General features: G+C 52.9%; 7 protein-coding genes across 7 annotated transcripts; 4 read left to right on the forward strand and 3 right to left on the reverse strand.

Moving 5' to 3' along the window:
- Nucleotides 1-51: 51 nt before the first annotated feature.
- Nucleotides 52-1,223, reverse strand: IAQ61_004279 (uncharacterized protein). Its single transcript, XM_003838885.2, has 2 exons — nt 1,039-1,223; nt 52-965 (listed from the first exon to the last, which is right to left on the reverse strand). The coding sequence occupies exons 1-2, from the start codon at nt 1,214-1,216 to the stop codon at nt 115-117; spliced, it is 1,029 nt and encodes a 342-aa protein (XP_003838933.1). The 5' UTR covers nt 1,217-1,223; the 3' UTR covers nt 52-114.
- Nucleotides 1,224-1,779: 556 nt separating this feature from the next.
- IAQ61_004280 (uncharacterized protein) lies at nt 1,780-2,016 on the forward strand (the record flags this gene model as incomplete). The annotated part of the gene is made up of 1 exon (XM_003838886.1): nt 1,780-2,016. The coding sequence occupies one exon, from the start codon at nt 1,780-1,782 to the stop codon at nt 2,014-2,016; it is 237 nt and encodes a 78-aa protein (XP_003838934.1).
- Nucleotides 2,017-2,806: 790 nt separating this feature from the next.
- IAQ61_004281 (uncharacterized protein) lies at nt 2,807-5,806 on the forward strand (the record flags this gene model as incomplete). The annotated part of the gene is made up of 2 exons (XM_066096280.1): nt 2,807-5,665; nt 5,726-5,806. 2 exons carry the CDS (start codon nt 2,807-2,809, stop codon nt 5,804-5,806), a joined length of 2,940 nt encoding a protein of 979 aa, XP_065953598.1.
- A 1,252-nt stretch (nt 5,807-7,058) lies between these two features.
- IAQ61_004282 (uncharacterized protein) lies at nt 7,059-8,304 on the reverse strand (the record flags this gene model as incomplete). Its single annotated transcript, XM_066096281.1, has 3 exons — nt 7,059-7,245; nt 7,331-7,677; nt 7,924-8,304. Coding segments are annotated over 3 exons (915 nt in total), but the record flags the coding sequence as incomplete, so codon positions are not given.
- A 682-nt stretch (nt 8,305-8,986) lies between these two features.
- On the forward strand, nt 8,987-9,238 carry IAQ61_004283 (uncharacterized protein; the record flags this gene model as incomplete). Its single annotated transcript, XM_003838890.2, has 1 exon — nt 8,987-9,238. One exon carries the CDS (start codon nt 8,987-8,989, stop codon nt 9,236-9,238), a length of 252 nt encoding a protein of 83 aa, XP_003838938.2.
- A 2,270-nt stretch (nt 9,239-11,508) lies between these two features.
- IAQ61_004284 (uncharacterized protein) lies at nt 11,509-13,209 on the forward strand (the record flags this gene model as incomplete). The annotated part of the gene is made up of 5 exons (XM_003838892.2): nt 11,509-11,584; nt 11,633-11,719; nt 11,768-11,922; nt 11,970-12,746; nt 12,796-13,209. 5 exons carry the CDS (start codon nt 11,509-11,511, stop codon nt 13,207-13,209), a joined length of 1,509 nt encoding a protein of 502 aa, XP_003838940.2.
- Nucleotides 13,210-13,327: 118 nt separating this feature from the next.
- On the reverse strand, nt 13,328-13,753 carry IAQ61_004285 (uncharacterized protein; the record flags this gene model as incomplete). Its single annotated transcript, XM_066096282.1, has 1 exon — nt 13,328-13,753. One exon carries the CDS (start codon nt 13,751-13,753, stop codon nt 13,328-13,330), a length of 426 nt encoding a protein of 141 aa, XP_065953600.1.
- Between the last annotated feature and the right edge of the window lie 836 nt (nt 13,754-14,589).

Consider the following 14,589-nt stretch of genomic DNA (forward strand, 5'->3'; position numbering starts at 1 on the left):
TGACATGACATGACACATGCTTCAGCGATCATCATCTCCAAAGAGAGGACGAGACATGTTCATGATTGTACAATTCAATAGTCACAAGTAGTTCACATGATTCCATGGCCTCGCTCATTTCACAGCAGCGACCTCGGGTGTCTGACTTGCCTCCTTAGCAGACGTCGCCACTTCTTCGTCGGGCCGCTCCTGACCAAAAGGCTCCGCATCACCGTCCTTGACCCTCCTTATCTGCAAGGTAGCCTCGGCTCCATGCATGCCCACAACACCAATGGCCTTCTCCAAGGGCCCAAAAATATTGACTGGGGGGCTCTCCCCCCTGAACAGCTCTCTTCCCATGTGTATCAGCTCATTTGCCGTAAAGCTGCCCTTCGCATACTTGGGCTCATACTGCACACGATCCCACTCCTTTCTCTGCAACCGCAGCAAGTGGTGCACCATGCCGTCTGAGAGCGTGGTAGCGGGATTGACTTCGGCCACGGTCGTGCCGGGCGGTCTATCGCCTCCACCAGCTTTCCTCTCGCGCTGCTTGGGGGCGTTGTCGCCGCCTTTGCTGCGGCCCTTGGGTGCACCGCCATCGCGTCCACGAAGATTGGGGCCTCGAGGAGCATCGCCTGGAGCTGTGCGCCCGGCATTGCGGGTTATGCGGAGTTGAGAGGGGGCGCGGACCATTCGACCGCCGGGGGGTGCAGCAGTGCGAGGAGCAGTGGCGTTGGCTGCTGGATCAGATACAGTGCGGGTAATTCGAAGAGGGCCGCCATTGCTGCCTTGAGTGCTTGAGGCGCCGTCTTCTGGGAGGAAGCCCAATTCGTCGACTTCGGGACGGGCTGTTCGTTTGGCTATGTGCTGACCGCTGGGAAAGCTGCCTCGGACGAGACCGCGGGCGTGGGTAACCGCACGGCGGTTTTGGAGGTTGGTGATTTGGCGGAGGGCGAGTTCGGCGCGGTCTTTGCGTGTGGTGGGAGCTTCGCCATTGTCAGTTCAAAAGGCCATGGAGAGGCTGGCGCGCCCAATGCAGTGCAGTGCACTCAATCGTACCGGGCGTCGTGGGCGCTGCAGCATTGTCACTGCCACCACTATTACTTGGCTTGCCCTGCTCCTCCTCCAGCCTGCGCGCGGAGCTGTGGAGCGCTCTCGATGAGAAACAGACGGGCAATTCTGCCATCAGCGAGCGCCGTAGCGCGGCCATGGACGGGCACATGTAGCGCTGAGCCATAGCGGACTGTTATGTGACGCTGCTTCGATGCGGTCACCAACTTTTCGAACCATCACGACTTCTTGGCATGCAGGGGTCGGGCTAATCAACTCGGGCAGATACCGAGCCAGAGACGACACGTGCCCAGCATTTTCACTGTCCTTACCCCACCACAACACTACCGTTTGTTCAATAGCCCCCGTTTGCTTGTTTGCCTTGGTCAACGCGCCGTATCACGTACTAACAGTTAAATTCATCTCATCTTTCAGACGGGATCACGTCAACTAGTTTCTTTTCTGTTCTTTCATGTAAACAGAAGTCACAAAACAAAGACAACACCACCTCCACCACCACCACCCGCGACCCACGATCACTCATTTCCATTCCATCCATTGCGCTCTTTCTTTTTGGACATCAACACAGAACAGCCTTACTCTCCTCCAATCTACTGCAAAATCTTTGCTTGTTCTTGCTAGCAATCCGGCCTGCAGTCAGACCAGTCACTCTTGCGTTCACGCTCGCCTGATCTCAGCTCTGCGATACGTACTCATTCAACAACTGCTTTCATTATCAAGCCCGTCACAATGCTTCGTCGTGACCCTACCACCATCTCGCTGACACAAGCGGACGTAGAGCAGTACGAGGCTAATCGTCAGCGCAAGCTCCAGGAGAAGAAACTGCAGCAGCAGCAGCAAGAGCAACAGCTAGCACAAGCAGCTTCGACTGACTCGACTAACTCCAGCGAGAGGACTGTTGTCGAGCAGCCTCCCGCCAAGAAGAACCAGAAAGATAGGATCATGGGTGCCGGCCGCGGCGACTAAACTCATTCCATCCGGCTCTCTTCACCGGCGCTCTTCAACTCGACCTCTTGTCTGAAGTCGCAGATGATCGTACTCTGCACTTTGGCGACACTGCTTGAGCCCTTTAATTCGCATCCAGGAGACTTCCACGCGGCACTTGCTGCTCTGGCAACCTGCTTATATCACCGCTGTGTGACTTCTTCACTCTGCTGGGCGGCATGTCTTGGACGCATTGTTCGGAGGAGACTCCGTATGTTTTGTACATCAGAATGATCAATGGTGAGGCCACAAACACAGCCAACCCCTCCCTTACAAAACGCTTAGACTAACTACTGACAGATTTGGATACGTTCGAGCGTCGATGATGTGTTTTGAAGGTCTAGACTCGTGCGCCCCCTCTCTGTTTTTCCATGTTGGAGGAAGCTGGATCTGGTTGAGAGGCTGCACTTTGCTAGGTTCTCCGGCTTTTGGCCTTGATCTGTATGATTCAGGATGCCCTTCCATCCTTGCAAGGGCAGATCGATGACCTTGGCCCGCCTGAGCAACGATGGAGCGATTTCACCCGCGATCTTAAATCCAACACTCTGCTTTCCCTTGCCTCGAGTCTTTGTACTTGTGACTTTCCAATCTATCATCTCTCTCGGGCTGCTCAGTGGAATGCAATGCACTGACAGCATTTGCTATCGGTCCGCCCAACGGTAGGAATGCGGTCCATCACCTTCACCACATATGAGGTGTCTCCCAAATCCCTGCTCTCTCCTCTTGTCTCTCCTTTCCCAGCTCCGCGTCTCTTTCCTTCGCGTGAGCAAGCATGTCTCGCACTACCGCAGCTGTCAAGCTGCTGCTTGTGTCTCTGCCACTTGTACGGTCTTTACCGCAACTTTCTCCACCTTACCCCATCGTTATCAGTACAACGACGGATATCAGTGAGGCGGTGCTTGCCACGCCAACAGAAGAACCAGATCTGTCGCCTGTGGAAACAGACATTTTGGTCGATCTAATTCCCACGGATGTCCAGCCTGATGAAGAGGAAGCAGCACCATCAGTGACTGTTCCTCTCGATCCCATCTACGACGACCAGATTTATGTCGATCCCATTACTTCAGACTGGCCCTACCACACCATCTCCCCAGCTCCTATTGCCGATGGGGATTCTGTGAGCTTGGAAACCTTCGTCGAGATTCTGCAGCCACTGCTTGACATCATCGAAGACATGCTGCCGGAAGATGAGGTTCTCGTGCACCGATATGCTGAGGATTTGCTTCCCGGTCTGCTTCCGACTGTTAGGCCCATGATCTTGGACGCGATGGAGACTCCGCTCCCTGAATTTCCAAACATTGACTCATTGGAGAGCTCCGTGTTTGAGCCTATTACTGAGGCAACAGGAGACCTAATCTTTGCGGGAACTATCTCAGACACACCGGAAAGTCCTATCGCAGAGCCCAGAATTGAGTCTATCATCTCTGAAACACCTGAGATTGCTGTTCCTCTCCCTGAACTTTCCGGGCTACCTCTACCGGATCTGACATTTTCGAATTCACTTTCGGATTTACTTTCGGAGATTCCTGCACCAGAACCTGTCTTTCCTGACGCGCCCTCCCAGCCTTACTTCCCGGACCCATCTTCCATTGATGCTGCTATTCCAGGGCCTGTCTTTCCCGAATCATCTCTCGTAAACGCGGTTATTCCAGGACCAGTTTTCCCTGATGCATCTGCCGCGGAAGCTGCTATCCCGGGACCTGTCTTTCCCGACACGCCATCTCCAAAACTTCTCTCCCCTGAGCCAGAAGACATGCCTGCCCGTGCCAGTTCCCCTCTAAAGAAGCGTGAAGACAAGGGCTGGTTCGGCGGAATCGGGGAATCGATCATCAATGCCATCACCCGTGGCGCGGGGGCTAACAAGCCTACCGAAGCGACCATCAAGGACGAGCAACCTTCGCTTGGCGCCTTCCGTCACGATGTGCTTCAACTACCCGTTGATCTCCTCCCCGTTGGGATCGCAGCCGTTATCAACGGGACAATTCCATCACGAAACGAGTCTGAGCCATATAGTGAGGCAGCCGCCTTGGCCCTCATCGAAGAGCTTCTCAGCCTCATTCTTCAGGTATTGGGCCTCGATTTCCTTCCCAACGACAATGGTGTAAACCAGACAAGAGAGGAGATTGAACTAGCCTTGAGGGAGCACAACGGACCTGTTGCGACATCGGATCTCTTCGATATTGTGAATAAGGTGGTTGGCCAGGAACTGTCACACGCGCACTCTAACAAGGGATCTCATCGTGGCCACACGAAGCGTGACGCAAGTCCTGCTACTGATGCCATTGAGAAGTTCTATGCTTCACTTCAGAGTTCGAGTGACCACTCAGTGGATAGCATAGCCTCGTTTTCCGATACGCTCAGAGCTTCTTTGAAGCAGCTTGACGCTTCGAGCCAGGCAGCCCTTCTCGAAGCCCTTAAACACGAGACCACTCAGCATGAGCTTGTCAAGCGGCAAAGGCCGGGCAGAGGAAGAGGACGGAGAGGAGGTCGAAGGGGAAGAAGAGGAAGAATTGTTACTGATCCTCGCCTACCGGGCTTTGATGGCAGGGCCTTCATCGCCTATTACACTTCAGAGTTCCACTACTACTTCCCTGTTCTCAATGAGTTGGACCCCATCCTTGCCCAGGGTCTGTCAGATATCCTCACTGATCCCAGGATCCCCGTGCCGCCATATAATTCACTGCGAATGGACAACCTTCCCGACCAGCTGAGGCGGTTCGTATTGGACACGTATGTCTTCTTACAGATCATCCAAGAGCCTACCATCTCGACAGCTGACAAATTGTTGATTCTGGAGGCCTTGTTTGAGGGTGTAGAGCTTCCCGGCGGCGCCCCCGGACCTGGCACTCCTGATCCCGAACCACCAATTAACTCAACCATGATCGCCTCAGAACCAACATCTGCTGCTCCACTGGCCATCCTTCCGGCCATGACCCCCGACGCACCAACGACCACCGAGATGCCTACCGAGATGTCTACCGAGATCCCTGGACCATTTACCACTGACGCTATATCACCAAACACAGAAGCAGCTTTCGCCCCTACCACAACCATTGTTCCCAACGTTGGCCCCCCTGCCGCCGGTACCGTCGACATCCTCGGCACCCTCGACACCCTCCCAGCCATCGGTGACTTCGGTACAACAAAGCGACGCTCCACCAAACAATTCATGCGCCGCGACCTCATCACCAAACGCCGCACCATGCGTCACGGCCTCCGCACCCGCCAACAATACGACGAAGGCGTCGACCTCGACGACGCCTCCAAGCTTGGTTCCGCCCTCCACGCCATCGCAGGTCCAGCTGGAAGCCTCGACCCCATGGGCCAGTACAACGCCATCACGCAGGCTTCGTACGCGACCGCCAAGTCCGGACATCGCAACTCTCGCGCCGGGCATCGCAGCTCCGACGACTATGACGACTACGACTACGACGATGAAGGCTACTACGGCTCTGCCTACTCGCCCTACGAGCCCGACTACCACAGCCCGGACTACGAGCCCAGCGACTCAAGGTACGACCAGTACGACCCGTATGATGCCGGTCAGTACAATGCGCCCGCCTACGTAGAGGATGCAGTTGCGGACCTCTACGGCGAGGGGTACGATGAGAAGCCAGATGTGAATTACTGTGTGAGCCCCCGTTCTGATGTCTGTGCGTGAATCTCTTTGTGCTAATTGTGGATAATGTAGGGTCGGAGTTCAAGAAGAGGACGGGGTCGATCGTTGCGGAGGGGGAGGCGTGAGCGTCGTCCCAGTGTGTATTGGGCGTGAGTTGATGTGCTATGTGAAAGGGGGTTTGTGTTGTGGTGTTGATGATGATGACGTTGATGATTCATTGGCGATGTGGATGTGGATGCGTGTTTGTAGTGTGAGAGACTGTATTTGTGGGACAGTGAGGTGATGCAGGATGATACTGTGACTGTACTTGTTGTAGTTTGGTACCAGTGAGCGAGAGCCCAGCGAGCAAAGCAGTACAACGGACACGACAACGAGAGTTTTTTGTGTGTTTTTGAAAATTTTAGATTGTATACTCGAGGCTGAGAAATTGATATGTGTGTATGTTACCCTTTTTTGCTTTGGTTTGGTTTGGTTTTTGAGTTGGTTTTCTTGGGGTTGGTGTAGGTTGGATTGGATTGGGAGAGTGGGTGCGTGTTTTTTTCTTGCATTCTTCATCTACCTATTTATTAATTCACCCATCTATTATTCACTTACTTGCTATCTACCATCTCCAGCCAACTGAGGTATTCGCAAGACTGATGCATGTTACTCTATCCAACTACACGTACAACCCACACACCTATAAACACATATATACCTACATACACCCTCAATCCCCTCAATCCCATCACTCTAACACCCTCTTATACCCCAACCAATCTCCACCCCCACTCCCAAGACCTCCGCCCAACAGAGATATAAAAAGCATAAACTACCCGTAGCACCCTCCCCTCCCCCGGTATTCTTTCCCAGTCACACAGCACCCTCCATCTCCACAGCCCTTCCCCAGACCCCCCGCCATTGTGATCGCGTGCGGGAAATAAGCACAAAGGAACAGGGTGTGTATTCCGACTTTGTTTGCTACTATACTGAATCATGGACGTCGACTGCGGGCGCGGAATGGGTAAAGTGTAAGTGTGTGTGTCTACAGATGGACACACCATCACAGTTTCAACGCATGACATCTTTTGCGAGGTTTTCATCCCAAAGCAGTGGTCCGCTGTTTGTATTGTTTATTTTTAGTGCGTTTAGCGTTCTTGGTGGCCTAGGATTTAAACGTGGATTATGAAACGAGCGAGTGGTGTGGGCGATGGCGAGAGCACAAAGGAAGAAAAGGGTAGGTTGAGCGCGTGTGATGGATTGGGTTGAATGTTTGCCAAATGTTTCATATGTTTCGTGGGGGGATGATGCATCCCTAGTACCGTACCGTAACTACCTACACCACTTGCTCCATGATGAAAACACCCAGGATTCCAGCTCACGCAACCCAAACCCGCAGGTCTGGAAACAAAACCACGCCATCATCCTACCTAGCCATCATCATGACAGTTTTCTTCCCCACGCCGCCGCCGCCTCGAATACAGTGACGTTTACGTACCCTACGTACTTGTACCCTGGGTACGTTGGCACCATACACCACAACCTCTGACCTAGATTCATCCATCACCAGCCCCGCGCGACCAACAGGCGTCCAGTCAATATCAGTAATCTGTCTGTAGCAAACCGCCATATGCAATGTCGAGATTTCACGCACTGCATGGGGGGGGGGGGTGGTTTCGTGGCAGACGAGCTACCTACTGTATTCGTCGTCGTGCTGACGCTTGGCTGGAATCCTGCGAGTACCGGTACTGGGACAGGCGCGCCGGGGTTGGGGGTTGGGGTTGTCTACTCTCCATACCGGGCTGGCAAACCTCTGCGCAAGCCAACATTTTCATTTCCACACAAGTCTCGCGTCCTAGGAACGCGGTGCTCGCGGCATGGATTTCAGATTCCTGGCTTTCCGGTTGGGGGGTACATGTGTTAGACACGGGAGCAGGAGCATAAACGGTTGCGGCATATGCAAACACGGCACGTTCTTGTGCGACACATGAGGCGTGCTTTCGCGCTGATTTTTTTCTTTTCGTTTCGTTGGTGGGATGTCGATGCTACGCAAGCACGCAACAATGTGGGTGAATTTGCACACGTAGGTACGGTACGGCACAAGGGTATATACCAGTACAATTTACATACAGTACATGCATACCGCTGATCCCGTGAGCGATCCCGTGTGCGGGAAATATGTGAAGATGATTTTTTTTGTCCGGTTGATTGGGTGGGTGAGGGTGTGAGGATTGGATAGGGAATATCTGGCGGCGTTTGAATGGGCGAATGTAGGATTCCGATGTACATACATACCTACCGTAGCTAGGACATTGGGGAGTCGGGACACGGACCAGGGTTCGTGAGGCACGGTTGGAAGGTTGACGTACGGTCACTCCGCATTCAGGGTGGATCTTGTACGGGGTAGAGATCTTCCATCCATCGGAGGTTCGGAAGTTGCAAAGGGCGATTGGTGGTATGCTTTTGCTTGTGGTATCAGCTGATGAGTTTGCTGGTGGTTGATTGTAGTCCATTGCAAGTGGAAAATATGTGCGGATTGTCTCGAATATAATGGGGCAAGCTCCCAGTGAAGAAGTCGACACGGAGAAGGGGTCGACGAGCTGAGAAGATGCGTGATGCGTGATGCGCTGGGCAACTCCATGTTCAAAGCTTGCTTTACACATTGCGATGTTCTACCTACTCCATAGTTGCTAGTTGGGGCAGTGTCTGCCATGGACCGTATTGTACCTACCGTATTTCGGACCGAGAAAGACTACTCTCCATTGATGTGCCTCAGAGTGTACTGCAGCTGCTATTGGACCTAATGCAAAGCCATCACAGCAATGCTCTCTCACAATATTCGAGGTGGAAAGTTTGAATCGAGTTGCAGCACGGTTTGCTCTGTAGCATGTTGCTCATCTAATGTGCAAGTTCGTTCTTTGTTGGCGTACATGGCCGGAGAGAAAGTCGGCAGGAAGTCTTCAGTGTGTGTTGGGCAGCAGAGGGGGATGTTTGTGCTAGATATCTCACGAGACGTCTCCATCAGTCCCAGATCTGGTAGTGAATGGCGCCCTTTTCCTGTGTAAGTTGGGATAAGAATAGGTGGCATGCGACACGCGTTTGCAAGCTGATGTAGTGGTAGTAAACGACGACAATGTTTCATCTGGCCTTGCACTCGGGTCAAGGTTTGCTAGCACCAGAGCACCTGGCATACGAATTCGGCCATGGTGGCTGCAGGGCGATGACAAGTGCGAGATGTGATGTCTGGTTGAGTCGAGATTTGGAGAATAGCGTGCACGCTAGAACAACGAGGAACTGGCATTTTGTTCTTGCGTGTGTTTCATCTGCACCCCGACGGCCTCTTGGTACGCCAGAATGCCGCCGATGTCGAACAGTGCCGAGTCGGTTGTCGCGAGCAGTCGCGAGTGTCAATCACCCAGCCGACTCGAATATCGGACCATGCTCGAGTCGTTTCCCAATCATGACAGAACAATGGCTGCCTCTTTGGGACTGTCAGGCTCACGGCGAAAGTTGTCGAACGAGGATGTTCGCATGCTGCAAGACCGCTCTATTCAGTGCGATGCTCTGCATTGGTATGTAGCTGGATACATGCCCACGGTACTCTAGCAGCTGGAAACAGCCCTTGGTCACTGACGATTAGGCCAACACTTGTCTTCGCCGTGGGCTAACGAGATGGAGGCTATCAAGCGAAGCCGGCCGTGCCAAAGTCTGGGTACCGTAGTGGAAGGAAAGAGCCGGAGCAGGTGTGTACTGATGGAGGGGGGAGGGATGCTGGTGATCATCCTACTTACTGTCGGTAGTGGTGGAGATGGTGTGTACTTTGACTACGAGACTATGGTGTCGACTGCAAGTCTGAAACTGTCTAGAGCTGTTCTCAAAAGGCCGTCGGTTCGGGAATCGGGCCAGTCTTGTTTGGATGTAGTCACGTGTATGCCAGCCCCCGAGTTGCATAGATGAACGTCTCATGTCAGTGGAGCCTCCCAAGCTGGCTCGGTGTTGTGTTGGACCATGGCCACCTTCTCCGCTCGCATGCGCAAGTCAAGGCTCAAGACTGAAGACTGAAGACTGAAGACTGAAGACGCCATCCCGACCTTTGCCCTCTTTGGCCAGCTTCTTATGCGTTACGCGGTTGTGCGCGTCTGTTGGGCAATAGGTACCGTATGGTACCGCTACCTACCGGTCCTCCTAGTAGCAGGACAACCCGCTAACACGGCACTGGAAACCGCCGCGGATTGCATGAAGCTGAAGGCCCTCCATCACTGCGCCACCAGCCCGGAGTCTCTCGTATCCCCTCCATCCGTCGCTGACAGCGCTTTCTCCCATCGTCTTGGAGGGTTTGGTGGTGGTGGTCGTCGTCGTCGTCGTCGTACAGTGGTGCCCCTCCATCCATACTTTGTCAGGGGGTCTCTCCCGGACGCAACCATGGCGATTCACATCCGCTCTGCAGCAAAAGACGTACAAAGTGTGGACTCGCTACTGCGGCGCGGCGGAAAGGCATCTGCATGAACATGGTCGCTTGCCTCTAATCAAAAAAGATCTGCTCGTGCCTTCTCCACAGCGAAACCCAACGGCAGGCTACGATTGGTGGGGAAGGGTTGTCGGTTAAAAGCCACCTGAGCCAGTCGCGAAAATCCGGTGGGCGATTCTCCTGGACATGAACACTCTTTACATCGCATAACACGCCTTCACTATTGCTTGTATGCTCGCCCAGCGATGACCAGCCCTTACCAACACTTTGCTATTGCCCCAGAGCGCACACTGTAATCTCTACAGACTTACAGACGGCCGTTTTCTGGCCGTTTTGCTTGCACCTACACTGGTTGGCACCCATGACAGACACAGGTACTCTGGGCCATGGCGTTGACCTAGCAGTACAGAGAGTCGTCACGCATGAGAACAGTCCTGACCTTCCGCAACCTCGCTGTACCGTCTTCCGAAGGGGCACACCTCTTGCGGTAACTGGGCCGTCTCCCTGCTCTCATAGGCGCTCAACCCCCCCCATATCGACACCAACCAACGGTGATCGCGTGTGCTGCCCGCGCGAAGATGTTCTCGAATCATCACGAAGCACATACGGGAACTAAGGGAGCACATGGCCTCTTGCCGGCGCAATTCCGACCAGTGCCATGTGGCGAGCGAGTCCGTCTGTCGACTCGACTTTGGCCATCCTGGTAGGGTGGTAGGGTGTGTCTGTATACTAGTAGACGGTAGAGTAGACCCCCCCATCCATCATCCTGGCCGCTCGTACAGGCCTGCCTGATCCCTTGGCTTCACCACCACCGTACTGGGGGGGTTTGACGCTAGACTAGGCTCCAGAAGCCTGCAGGGATGACAAGACCTGATGGTTCCTGCATCGACTTCAGCCTGCTGGCCCAACCACAGCTTGCATTCAAGACTCGGCCGCTTCCTCCTCCTGGCCACAGTCTGCAGCCAAACCCATCTGTGCCGCCACGGCTTTTCTTTTCTTTTTACCGTCACGTCTCTCGTTCACTGTCAATCGCTCTTGGGCTTCATGTGCCTCTCTCTTTTGGAACCAACCTTTTTCCTCCCTTTCTCTCGTCGTGCTTGGGTTTGACTAGCGACGCCAGCGTCACCACCTCCCCCCGCGCTATACATTTTGGTTCCTGGGCAGTTGCCTATCCTCTTCGCTTCTACAGTTTGAACAGTTGGGCGAATATATCACTGCCATTCGGCTTCCTATTACAGCACCACTTGACCCTCGAGGTCTAGACAGAATTCTAGCTGCACTGATCTCACCCCCATCGACTATTTTCCATCGGACCTCAGGCGGGAGTTTGCAAACCGCTGGACGAATCTTGATGTTTACTACATCGCCAACACCCTTATCCAATTCATACTGGACTCTCTAATTCGACATGTCGAACATCACCTTACTTCGAGGGTTTTGCCCCCCGCCCTTCTTCGATGTCTCAAAATTCAGTCTGGAAGGATGTACGTACATTGCTCAGGGTATAAGATGGCCCACGCTGATAGAAGTAGTCGTTGATGGAAGATTCTGCGCACCTGTTGCAGCAAACCTGGTCTGTTGTCTGCCATGTCCAATGACGGATTTCATCTACCCACCTCGTACGTAAATCTCCATGCCTTTTAGACTGCAAGACTGATCAATCACAGGTTTCAATACATACTATCGTGTGGCAGAAGCGTTGAACGTGGTGGGCTTGATATGTCTGGTATTCCTCTTGATTACATTCATAGTCTTGCCCGCCGAGAAAACTAGACGGCACTATTTGAGTTATTGCTTGATCATCGCCGCAATTCTCATGGCAGTAAGTAGAACCTGCTCGTTAGAAATGCGTATGCTTATGCAGACCAGCTCGGCTTCGTCGTACCCTTTGGAGCACAACCTGAACAGTGTTATGACGAAATAACACCCAACGACATGTACACCAGTCTGACATGCGCATTTTCAGGCGCTTTTCTCATCTCCGGAGGGCTTTCCTTTGGAGTATGGATCTTCATTCGCGCTTTGTCGATGCACCTCCAAATCTGCTGGGATGTGACGCCTGGCAAGAGGTTCTTCTACTGGGCTCAAGGACTGGGTTGGTCCGTTGTCGCTACCTTCTTCACCGTCACCATCACCATTACCGGCGTGTCATACCGATTCGGTGATGTCTGCCATGTCAATGCGGCACATTCAATGGGTGACCTCTGGGGTCCACTCCTCGCCATTGCCGGAGCAGCCACTCTCCTCCAAATCGGTACCTTCTTCTACTGCATCAAGGTCTATCTCCAGAACATGTTCAGCGACGAAGGCACGGAGACTCAAAGCAGTGCCGGGCTACCATCCTACACCAACAGTACGCGAACTCGCTCGGCGCGCGCTGTGTATCGACGTGTTCGCAAGGTCCTTTGGCTGCAATGGAGAGGAATCACGATTGTGGTATTTATTCTTGTCGATGTCGTGTTCCTCTCCATTGTATTCATCTGGCTCAACGACATCACATCGCATGCTACAGAGGATATGGAGGACCTCAGACCATTTGTCGGCTGTCTGCTCAAAAACCCCAACGATCCGGCACCATGTTATTCGCTTGGTCAGGAGCTATCTGTTGACGAGTCCACGGTCGTCGCCATCCTGATGATGCTCTCGGTAGGACGTCTTCCGGCTGTCACCGTTCATTATGCTAACATGTCTCTAGGTCGCTGGACTGCAGTGCTTCATTTTGCTTGTTCGGTGGACCATGATCACAGGATGGATCGACTATTTCAAAGCAAAGTTCAGCAAGAATCGCGAATTCGTGTCTTTGGACGCAAAGAAGAATGCCGGAGACCTTGAGCTGAAGAAATTCGAATTGCAACAACCGATGAATGCCTATAGCCCTGGCCTTGCCAGCTACGCGGCCATAGCTACCACGCCCCGTGCAGACACACCAGATTATCTTACGAAGGAGTCGATGCAGACGGAGCGGGCTTACCGCAGTCCAACTCTAAGCTTCTCCACGCCGCGACCACAATCGCGAGCTGGAGTTAATAATGTAGAATGGGATCCGAGATCGTCGCATGCACGAGGAGGACTGGGCCTACATCCTCCGGGTTACGACGCAAAAATATGAACCTCAATGAAAATGCACACTTAATTCCCCTCGAAATCGCTCTCTTCCACCAATTCAATTTTCCTGATGATCGAGTCCTCGCTCACTGCGACTGGACCTGGTATATTGCATCCAAATGTCACAATGCATAGTCACTTACAGCCTGCAACCGATATCGCTGGTCGCCGACCTCGCTTGCCATGTGAATCCCAGCTCCTTCGTCCGACCAGGTCGGGCCAACGATTGACGCTGTGTGACTGGATGCGTCTGTAAACTCCGTGACAAAGTAACCACACTCTTGGGAATTCTTGGATAAATACCCACCAAACAGCCTCCTATAGTGCATGCCATCTATACCGTATGCCTTACCCCACACGACCACAAATTTTTGGCAAGAGTCCTCTTCGACACCGATCACATGCGACCTTGATGACCGCTGGGAATGTCGTAGCGGCCATTCGAATCCGTTTTGCGCTTGCGCATATAAGCACCCTACTTTCATGAGTGGGAGTCTGACTGCATTGTCATACATGATCTTTGAGACACTGCCATGGTCCAGAATCATGAGATGGTTGATATGCAACTAGGCAAAGTGCTGGAGTGGGAGAACGCAGTCCGCAAGGAAACCATGATAGGGTTGAGGACAGACGCAGCCATCTCCTCGGTATGAAAGAGCCAGCCCAACCCAATCTTTCCAAGACCTGTTTCCCTAGCCACGAAGAAAACAGAATTCTCAGCTGTCTTGGTCAATCGTTCCCTAAAGAAGAAGTATTCAGTACCGTTTGGATGGAAACATTTTTTCGAAACTTGTAATTTGCGCAAACTATGCTATGCCACCTCGGCGTGAATGGAGGATTCGTGAAACGTAGCTGAGGGGTTCACAGTATGTGGGATGCAAGGTCAGTTGTACGTAATCCGTAATCGTTGTGAGCGCGTGGATTTTGTTTGTGTATACCCTTTTTTATTTGCTGTTGGGATGGTTCGTTGGGAAGATTAGATGTAGGATTTGAAGTTGGAGAAATAGGCATAAGTTGGGGATCTAGATATATGACTACCCATTGTGATGGATTCCATCTACTCTCCTCTCGGTACCAACGATGCCATCATGGCGCAATTTGCAAAGACATGCGTGTAATCGCATTGCAACATTCAAACTACACAACCAACACGAGTCCCAACTCGCAATTCCCAACTCGCAATTCCCAATTCCCTCTTCCTCACCCCTCCTCCCCAAACAATTCCAGCTTCGGAGGCTTGCCCCCCCCCCCCTTTCTCCCCACCCTCCCCCTGCGTCAAGCGCAAAAATCCTCGGCGTGGAGGAATTCTCGTCAAGATGGGGGTGGGTGGGACAGGTGGGTGCGGGATTATGCCGTTTGGGGAGGGCGAGGTCCGGACGAGTAG

Source organism: Plenodomus lingam (genome assembly GCF_022343315.1).
Source record: "Plenodomus lingam strain CAN1 chromosome Unknown contig_19, whole genome shotgun sequence".
Taxonomy (NCBI): Eukaryota; Fungi; Ascomycota; class Dothideomycetes; order Pleosporales; family Leptosphaeriaceae; genus Plenodomus; species Plenodomus lingam.

Coding starts and splice junctions, on each gene's coding strand:
- IAQ61_004279 (XM_003838885.2), bottom strand. CDS start 1,216: ATGGCTCAGCGCTACATGTGCCCGTCCATGGCCGCGCTACGGCGCTCG. Junction 966..1,038: donor TGCAGCGCCCACGACGCCCG/GTACGATTGAGT, acceptor ACAATGGCGAAG/CTCCCACCACACGCAAAGAC.